Below are 10735 nucleotides of genomic sequence, written 5' to 3'. Positions count from 1 at the left end.
GGGGGCGAGTTCAACTCCAATGAGTTCAAAGCCTACTGTGAAGAAATTGGTGTCAAGCACTACACAACTGCTCCGTACTCGCCGCAGCAAAATGGAGTGGTAGAGCGGAGAAATCAGACGGTCGTGGAAATGGCCAGATGCATGTTGAAGAGCATGGACATGCCAGCGTACTTCTGGGCGGAGGCGGTGAGAACCGCCGTGTATGTGCTGAATTGCGCGCCCACACGCAGTCTGGAGGGTGTCACACCCTATGAAGCGTGGCACGGCCGTAAGCCTAGCGTGCAACACTTGCGCACGTTCCGGTGCACGGTTCATGTCAAGAACGTCGGCCCCGGTGTCACGAAGCTAAGCGATCGCTCAACGGCAATGGTGTTCATTGGATACGAGGAAGGTTCCAAGGCCTATCGTGTGTACAACCCAACAACGAAGAAGGTGCAGGTGACTCGAGACGTGATCTTTGAAGAAAGCAGGCCCTGGACATGGCGCGCACCGGGCGCGTCAGAGGACCGCGCCGCGCCGACGACCTTCACAGTCGTGTACACCACTGCCGGCGGGGTGCACGAGATAGACACAGGGTCTCCTACGTGTGCCTCGACGCCGCAGCGGTCCCCAACGCCCACAACACCTGCACCCGCGGCCTCACCTGCTGGGGTGATCACGCCGGCTTCAAGTACATCAGGGACGCCAGAGTCCACTCCGGCAACACCTGCAGTAGCGGACGGAGACTACTCGGCCACCCCGCAGTCACACGACTCCAGACACGACGTGCCAACAGGACAGCCAGTGCGCTTCCGGAGCTTCACAAGCGTACTGGAGGAAACTGAAGATCAGGCAGTGCGTGAGCAGTTTGAGCGCTGCCTGCTCGTGCGTTGCATGTTTAGCGCGGAGGAGCCAAGCGATGTGGACGAAGCGCTGGCTAGCAAGGCATGGAAAGGGGCCATGGATGTCGAGATGCAGTCCATTGTCGAAAATGGCACATGCAAGCTTGCTCAACTCCCGGCTGGGCACAAAGCAATAGGACTGAAGTGGGTGTATCGTGTCAAGCGTGATCCGGCAGGCAATGTAGTCAAGCACAAAGCTCGTCTCGTCGCAAAGGGATATGTCTAGCGTCAGGGGGTGGATTTTGAGGAGGTTTTCGCCCCCGTAGCTCGCATGGAGACAGTTCGGCTGCTGCTGGCTCTCGCCGCGCACTCTGGCTGGGAAGTTCACCACATGGACGTGAAATCAGCCTTCCTGAACGGCGATCTCACTGAGGAGGTATATGTTGATCAGCCACCGGGGTATGAAGTTGCAGGCCAGGAAGGAAAGGTACTCCGACTGCACAAGGCTCTGTATGGGCTGCATCAGACACCGCGGGCGTGGTATGCAAAGTTGGATGAAACTCTCACCTCCCTTGGTTTCACGCGAAGCGCTCTGGAGCATGCTGTGTACCGACGAGGTAACTCACAATCACAGTTGGTTGGAGTGTATGTAGATGATCTGATCATCACAGGAACCACAGCAGCAGATATCATCTCTTTCAAAGAACAGATGCAGAAACTCTTCAAAATGAGTGATCTCGGGCGGCTAAGTTACTATCTGGGAATTGAGGTAGATCAAAGTAGCAATGGAATTACTCTGAGTCAGAAGAGCTATGCGGGCAAGATTCTGGAGATTGCAGAGATGAACAACTGCAACAGTTGCCACACACCAATGGAGTGTCGTCTGAAACTGAAAAAAGATGATGACTGTGATCTATTTGATGCTACCTTGTACCGCAGAGTGATTGGGAGCCTGCGCTATCTTGTGAACACAAGGCCAGACATCGCACATTCAGTGGGTATTGTCAGTAGATTCATGGAGAAGCCAAGCACTAATCACTGGGCAGCGGTCAAACAGATACTGAGGTATATCAAAGGCACAATGCACTATGGGTGCAGCTACAAGAGAGGACACGGAACTGCTGAACTGATTGGGTTCAGCAATAGCGATCATGCTGGGGACGTCGGTGATCGCAAAAGCACTTCTGGACATGTTTTCTTCCTTGGTAAGAATCTGATTACTTGGAGCTCCCAGAAGCAGAAGATCGTCGCTCTCTCTTCCTGTGAAGCAGAATATGTTGCAATAGCAGCTGCCACTTGTCAGGGACTGTGGCTGAGCCGGCTGCTGGAGGACATCACAGGTACCTCGCCGGCGCAGTTCAAATTACTGGTGGACAACAAATCAGCCATAGCTCTGAGCAAGAACCCAGTTCATCATGATCGAAGTAAACACATTGATGTCAAGTTTCACTTTGTGAGAGATTGCATGGAGAAGAAACAGGTGGAGATAGATCATGTTGGAACTCAGGACCAGCTCGCCGATGCACTCACCAAAGCGCTCGGGCGCGTTCGTTTCATCGAGATGCGACAGAGGCTTGGGATGGTCGGCGTAGTGCAGTGAGATTAGGGGGTGAAATGTTAGCCTAAGTAATCTCATGCAGTAGTTTAGTCTTTTCTTTCTGTTATGAAATAATGCATGCTGGACATGTACGTAGAGGAGAGCTGCGTCTCTCCGTAGGATACTCTCACCTCCTGGTCGTGGCTTCTGATCGATCCAGTCGCTGGATGGAGCGACACTTGCGGATCGCAGCTGCCAGGCCGGGAGGTTGTTAGTGGAGTCCTGTATGATGCATAAAACAAGGAATAACAGAACTGAAAAACGCTACGCATTGTGGCAGCACAAAACCTCTCGCGAGTTCATCCTTCTCCACGATCTCTCTCTCTCTCTGATTTGATCGATCGGCAACTACATAGACTGATGCGCAGACCGATAGGTACTGCATTAGATGGAAAATTGCGTCCGGACCATTCCGTCTGGACGATTGGGGACGGTTCGATGGTGTTTAACTTGAGCCAAAAGTTATATGCCCTCATATTGAGAGGGTGTACTATATCGGGTCTTTTTTTGTAAAAAAGATCATCTATTATAAAGATTCACCGGAAGTACAAAGCACCTCAAACATAATAAAAGTTACATCGAGATCCATGGACCATTGAACGACCCTTGCCGACGCTAGAATGAGTCGCGGATGCACTGCTGTCGCTGCTCCCATACTGAAGCCGGACTGACATTGTCGACGACAGCCGGGAAGTCTTCGTGCAAGTGCTCCAAAGAACCAGCGCCACGGAGCCGCAGTCTTCGCCGCTGAATCCTTGAATCAATCTAAAGAATCTGACACTGAATATCGCCGTTACGAACGCGCGGTGAGAAACCTAACCTTGCCGCCCCAAGGAGCTGACAAGAATCTAAGCCAGAGCTCCGTTTAATCCGTCCCAATGGACGAACTTGAGGAGGATCGGAGACTGGAAAACTGACTCGAAGAAGGAGCGCCACCATTCGTTCAAACACTGCTCCTGCGAGGACTAAAACCCTACCTATCTACTAGCGGGAGCCGAGACACCAGGATTCTCCTCCCTGCCGCCGGCTGCCGGAGCGGCAGGTGGAGGGAGGCGAATCCACGAGGTCATGGTCGGAGATCGAAGGGAGGAAGGCTTTTCTACTATACTGGGTCTTTGCCGACACGTATTATGACAATCAATGATATTTGTGTGGTGTAGTACAGATCTCCTCTGGAGCTAGTCAGATATTATAAACCTCCTGTATGAACATGTTTGTTAATGTTTAGATTACTACACATGATATTACACTACTTCCTTAATGATTCATGGGTCATGGCTATGTAAATTTATTTTAATTTCACCATGTAAATGTTTAAAATGACATGTGCAACGAAGAAGCGAGTATGTACCAATTAATTAAGCACCTAAACACAAGCAAACAAATAAAGTTCAGCATTATCCTTGGTGTCATTCGAGGAGAAATATATATTTGTTTTTTCAGAAAGAAAGACAAAATAAAACTTCCGATCTGGATACAATATATATAGTCTTGCATGGAAGTTGTATAATTACTTCCGATCTGGATACAATATATATATTTGATTCGCCGCGCCCCCAAGAAAGTTCCGCGCCCAGCTGCGCCTGTGTCCACCTGTCCACCAGGCAGATTTCCACGCCTCACGAGCAAGGTGCTCGGTCGTGGGCTACGATTGTCGCAGGCACTCCTCGCCCTCCAACCATGCCCCCGTCGATGGACTTGTTTCATGTCAATGACGACAGCCTCAGGACGGTGTTCGCTGATCAGGCACACCTCCTGCAGGGGGACCTACAAGCCGACCTCGTCGCAGTTGTTGTGCCGTTGAAGGAGAAAGCCTCCAATCTCCATCAATGTGTATTGCGCGCGTTTTCCTTCGTGGAGAGGATAGAAGCCGTGTTGGATCACTTTGAGGCTCTCTTGGCATTGACCCCTAGTGATCGCCTGACTCGTCCCGTGGAATGTTGCATCCTCCCTCTTGTGGAGGATCTTCTTGGTGCAACACTGCCGTCGGGACCGATGGACATCGATTCACAATATGATCCTATGCTTGATGAAGCATTGGCGCCGCCTCCTCAAATACAACCTACTACTTGGTGTGATGAGGTGGACCCTATTGTTTCATCAGTGGGGAGCAACGAGTTTGTTGACCCAATGTCTTCGGAGGCTACGATCTGTTTGTCCCACCCTGCTGGCTCCTCCCAGACCACTGATGTGCTTTTTTGGCACATTCGATTCCTTGCTCGATGGAGCCTCTTGGTTTCAACACGGAGCACACGACACGTCTGATTCCTTGCTCGTAAGAGCCGCTTGGTATCTACACGGAACACATGATGGGGACCTCCGACAAGCCCAGTGTTGTGGCGGAGTCGCATGTTGACGCTATGTGCTCGGAGGCTACGCTCGGGTCCCCATGCCCTGGAGGCTCCTCCTTGTCTTCAATGGTGCAGTCCCTTGCATGTCCGATGCCGAGTCCAAAGGAGCCGCTTGGCCTCAACGTGCCCAATGTTCTCGTGGAGCCTGTGGTTGTGGTGTCCAATGTTGTTGTGAAGGTGGCGCAAACCGAAGCTGCACCTTTATTTCTGGAGGATTTTCTCAAGAAAGTTACTCGTCAGCCTCTACAACCTCTGCTTGGGATCCCGGTGCCTTTGTAGTGGAGGAAAAATGACAGGAGGCGGAGCGGGCGTCTTGATAAGAAGAACAAGGCATGCAACATCACGACATAAAAGCGCGTAGAGTACAAGATGTTGGAGGCTTTTGGTGAGCTGCCGGAGGTCAGCAAAGCTGAGGGTCCAGAGCAAAAGATGCAAGCATACCTGGACATGTACAAAAAACTGCTCTCACCGCAAGTGATCGAGGCGTTGGGCACTTTGGTGAGGATCACAGGGAAGTCGAAGTTGGATCTCTCCGGATGTTTTCCACAAGATCATGTTAGCACTTGATTCTTTGAGGCCGACATAGAAGAGCCATTCGATATGGGTGGTTTCCCTTCGGCGAGTGGCGGTCAGGTTGGCTGCACTTGAGCCTCGCCAAACTGCTTTGGGTCTAGGCGCTCTAGTGTCTGGCTCTGACGATGTTCCTTGATGCTACATTTGCTTTTGTCTTGTCCCTGTCCCCAAATTCTAGTGCTCTTTTTTCTCTTTTTTTTTTCTTTCCATTTTTAGGTTTTTATTCGGTTTTCCCTGATTAACCGAGAATGTTAGGTTTTTGGGTTCGGTTTTCCTTATAAATAGGAACACCTCTCTTCTTCTTAATGAAAAACCCGTGCCCCTCTTGAGGTGTTCTAAAAACACTTTAGAAAAAACTGAAGCAGAGGCAAAGTCAAAGTTGTATAAATTTTAGAAGGGAATGCAAAGTAAAACTTCAAATATTATATGACCACTTTAGTTTTGCATGAAAGTTGTGTAATCACTTTAAGCGGATGGCCAACAAAAGTTGTCTAGTAATAGAGTAACGCCACCGTGGATCATGTATATTCTACAAAATGGCTAGTTGAAGCAGATTCATCCTTAATGTATTGTGGATTTCCACCAGCCGTTGACGTTATTTTTTTCATCTTTTTTCGGAAAGGAGGGTTTACCCCCGACCTCCATGCATTATGCACACAACCATATAATATCAAGTTTAGGGTACTAAACATCCACAGTATCTTACATAAGTAAAAAGGGAAAAGAACTAAAAACTCGAAGCAACTATGCTAAATAAACGTGGCACAACATATACGGCTATATCTGCCTGCAATTTACTTGAAATACAATCATCATAGAAAAGAAAACCAATCCTAACAGAACATATTGTCTTGCATGCATGTGTATAAGCCAACTCGATGTATATTTTCAGTGGATCTGTCAGCTCTTCACATGGGTAAGACCACTACCACAATCAGCACTCCTATATTGCATGCAAAGCTGGTGAAGCTGGGCTGTTGTTTTCTGACTTGATATGAAGTCTGACGGAAGAGATCACTTGGCATCTGACGCACGTACGGTTTGGCAGTCAGAGCACAAAGGACCGAGTAGTTCTACACGTGGCTCAATGAAGATGGGTGTATTTTTTGATCCGACAGCTGCTACCTCCAATGGAACAGTAACAAATGGAACAGTATCTATCACCTTATCTTTGCAATTTCTCAACGCACACATCGTAAACGGAGTATGTACGGAGTACTACCTACCAGAACGTCTTAATGACCAAAACACGCTTCTAGTAGTACGTGTTAATTACTACCTTCGTCCCGATTTATTAGTCCCCCTTTATAATTTATGCTAAATTTACACTAATAATTTAACTGAGAAAATGTTAGTGCATGTTAACAAAAAATATATCGCTGAATTCGTATTTGAACATAGTTTCAATTGTATAATTTTTTATGACATGCATGAACATTTTATTACTTAAATTTACGGTGAAAATTTAGCACAGATTACAATAAAGACCAATAAATCAGGACGAAGGTAGTAAACGGGGAAGTACGAGATTGCTCATTTATATTTTGAAAGTGGAGGAGGGGTTAGTCGACAAAGTGCACAAATGCACGGCGGATCTGATAAAACATTAAAATGGGAAAAGCAAGGGCCAACAAAACAGAAGCTCGATCTAAAGATCGAAGCAGGCGGATGTATTGTTTCACTGATCTAGATAATAAATTTACCTGACAAGCAAACAATCTGTTGTCAATCTACCTGAGTGTCGATGCAGTTAACGATCGATCGAACGCCTAATATGATAGGGATTAGGGACTAGCTGATCTCCATCACTATTTTTTTCAACAAATAAGAAAAAGAAGAGGTTTATTGCAGGCAGCAGGAAATAGAGGTTTATTTTGACAGATCTCGGTGATCCGGGCGACCAAGTGTGACCAAAACGACGGAAAAGATGAACAGATAGGGTCTTAGAAAGCTAAGATTTAACAAAACAAAATCTACAGACAGGTTCTAAGCCAAATCGATTTGCCCAGGAAACCTGCTCCAGTATAAGCGCGTGAACCCAAAGAGGGGAAATTAGATTCACGGATTGAAAGGGCATCGGTTCGATTAATCGGCCCAAACCTGGATGGGTTTACATCTAGAGCTCCTATTAGCGTTGTTGCGGTTGGCCGATCTATGCACGCACTGTGGAGAGAAACAGCCAGCGTTGGTTTAGTTACGCACCATGAGGAGCTTGAGAACTCGAAGAGGCGGCCGCGGCCGGAGAAGATGATGAGGGCGACCTCGGCGTCGCAGAGCAGCGAGAGCTCGTAGGCCTTCTTGAGCAGCCCATTCCGGCGCTTGGCGAACGTCACCTGCCGGCTTATCTTGTTCTCGATCCGCCTCATCTCCACCTTCCCCCGACCCATCTCCTCCTCCTCCTCTCTTTCTTTCTCTCTCTAAGTCTCCTTTTATTTTCCGCAGCCAGCAGAGCGATGTCTGATCATATGCTTGCTCGGTGCGCCTAAATAGTCTCTCTCTACAAATCTCTCGACTGTCAATCGCCAGTTCACCACAGGTCGACCGCTTATTAGCTCGGCCACCCTCTCCGTCTCTTCTCTCGGGCGCGCGTACTGTAGCTTTAGGGTGGTGGTGGGACAGCGGGTGCGTGAAATGATTGATGAATCCATGACTTGATGTTAGATTAGTTCGTACCGACGCACGAGCTGAGGTGAACCCGCTTGCTGACGAGGCAACAGTGCGTAGCGACGGATCCAAGCCAAAGGAAGGCGTCGCAGTAAAGGTGAGACGCGCACGGCAGCTCACGGTCGCCGAGCTGGAAGATAGACACTACTGTAGCTCTCGATCCATCGAGGCGGAAGAGGACGGGTGGCACGTGTCGACGAGCGTGTGGAGGAACAGAAGAGTGATGTAACCAAACCACCAGCACCGGCAGCTGGCACTGCTATACCTAGCTAGTATCACTTGTACCCAAATGCTTGTGCGCCATTCGGTTGCTGCGAGTCCCTTGCCACGTCCTGCTTGTTGGGCTTCGGTAGTAGCACTTCGCTAGTAGGCTGGTTGTAACGGGGAGTATTATATACTCCCTCCGATCCTATCTAGACTGGTCACAATGGGTAAGAACATAAGCTAGTAACTTACACACTTCCATAGATTATGTTACTACCTCTATAGTGGGTAGGAACATCTATGTAGTGTCATGCAACGATGTATTTATTAGGTTGTAGACTCATTGTTTCTTGGAGTGTGTGATGTTCCGCTAACTTAGCTAGTTACCACAAGTACTCCTTTCTTCATTAAATACATGCCACATAAGCAAAGTTGTATTGGAGTGTGTGATGTTACTCCTAACACTAGTGTAGAACCGGGCAATATCACCGGTTCTAAAGGCCCTTTAGTGCCGGTTACATAACCGGCACTAAATTGTGGTCACTAAAGCCCACCCCCCCCCCCTTTAGTACCGGTTCAGCACGAACCGGTGCTAAAGGGCAACCACGTGGCACGAGCCAGCTCCGGGGGCCTGGAGCCCTTTAGTACTGGTTGGTAAGACCAACCAGTACTATAAGGTTTGGGGGGTTTTTAGTTTTATGATTTCTTTTTTATTTAATTTTGTGTTTCCATTTTAATTCTTTTTCGTTTGCTGGTATTTTACGATACTAAACATTGTACACGTTATGCATATATATATAGAATTTCTAGTAGAACCAATCATCGAGTTCAACATGATTGTCATGATATAAGCGTTCATATATAACACCACAAAAGCAAATCACTTAAGTTCAGAACGAAGAACACGGACATGAAAGGACAAGTACTAATTAAGAGCAGCATGAAGAACTAGCTAAATCACTCCTGCTAGCTACTCTCTCTCTGGTAAAATAGCATAGAACATGTATAGCTCTCCCGATTGATCATACTGGAGCATGTCGATGAACCTGTCTCCTAATCGTGGGCTGCGCTTCTCATTGCTGCCCCGTAGTACTTCTCTGCGATCATTAACAATTTCCCTCCAATCTTTCACTATTAAGCATTCATCGCTTCTAGAAATCTTGAATACATTCATGTGCAATGCAGGATATCTTGGCCGTAAGCTAACAATTGACATCTGACCTTTAGTCTCGATCCCCTGAGGCACAACTGTCATTGGGAGTCCCTGTTGAAGAACATCGTATAGTACTTAATTAATATACTTATCAATGAAAGTTTAGCAAAAAAAATATGTATGCAAAATATGCACTGAGGACAAATAGTAAATATCTTACCATCATTCCTAAATAGATGTGACCGTAGTTCAATACCATCACTATTGGTCCCACGTTTTGAGTACTAACATTTCTAAGTGCAGGAAGAAAATTTGTCTTGACAGTATGAAGATCCTCAAGCCATGAAACATAATGACTTATCTCCTCGCAGTTTAGTTCAGCGCCGGGACAGTAGTAGGTCCTGTCTACCAAGTGCCGGACATGTTTGGTTGAATGGAGATAAGCTGTCAATAGAAATTAGTTGTCAGTTATTTTTGAATAAGCAATATCAAAGACAAAAATATAGTTGAGAAGAACTCACATAATGGTAGAACTGGAGGCGTCTGCACATCGACCCATATGTCTCTATTACCTTCAATATCATCTTCCGGACGAATATCAAAGGTGATAACCATACCAGGCTCAAATGCATAAGCCTTGCATAGTGCTTGCCAAGTTTTGCATTCAAAATAGGTGTACGTGTGTGCATTGTATACTTTGACGTTGAAAGTATAACCATCATGCTCAATTCTCAGGTAAGCTCTCTTTACCTCCATAGTTTCCATATCTTTGAAACCTATCTTATCCAAGACAAAAATTCTTGCATGGCAGGGGATGCGCTAGTAGAATAGTGAAAATTAAAAATTATAAGTTAGGCAAATGAAGCATATATAAGTCATGCTTAATTACGAAAACATACTTGTCGCTATGACTTACTGTATCGAATTCGAAAGTCTCATCCAGCTTGATGCTGAATCGCCTACCATCAACAAGGAAATTTCTGTCGCATTGGCCGCGCTGGTCTTCACAGTATTCGCACATAATGAAATTTTTTCCGCCGTCAAACAACATTTCCTATGTTCATATTAGGCGAAACATTAAAAACTTACTAATTCAATTAATTCAACTACTTCTATTAATTCAACTAAGCATTTACTAAAAATAAACTAGTTATATTAATTCAATTAGTTCAACTAAGCATTTACTAAAAATAAACTAGTTTTATATATTAATTCAACTAGTTCAACTAAACATTTATTAAAAATAAACTAGTTATATTAATTCAACTAGTTCAAAGTAAGCATTTACTAAAAATAAACTAGTTATATATATTAATTCAACTAGTTTAACTAAACATTTACTAAAATAAACTAGTTATATTAATTCAACTAG

The 10735-nt window shown here is 46.2% G+C and overlaps 1 protein-coding gene across 2 annotated transcripts in view; it reads right to left on the bottom strand.

Annotated features, from left to right (window-relative positions):
• Nucleotides 1-7962, bottom strand: part of LOC119291203 (MADS-box transcription factor 1-like) — a 15782-nt gene extending 7820 nt beyond the window's left edge. Inside the window, exon 1 of one of the 2 annotated variants that reach the window (XM_037569914.1) lies at nucleotides 7545-7962. In XM_037569914.1, coding sequence (XP_037425811.1) covers nucleotides 7545-7729 — 185 coding nt within the window. In that variant the 5' untranslated portion in view covers nucleotides 7730-7962. The remainder of the gene's footprint in view (nucleotides 1-7544) is intronic. The other variant, XM_037569915.1, reaches the window with a different exon arrangement.
• Between the last annotated feature and the right edge of the window lie 2773 nt (nucleotides 7963-10735).

This window comes from Triticum dicoccoides, chromosome 4B, assembly GCF_002162155.2.
Source record: "Triticum dicoccoides isolate Atlit2015 ecotype Zavitan chromosome 4B, WEW_v2.0, whole genome shotgun sequence".
NCBI classification, from domain to species: domain Eukaryota; kingdom Viridiplantae; phylum Streptophyta; class Magnoliopsida; order Poales; family Poaceae; genus Triticum; species Triticum dicoccoides.
The sequence above is the reverse complement of the archived record's forward strand: the minus strand, read 5'-3'. Positions and strand labels throughout refer to the sequence as shown.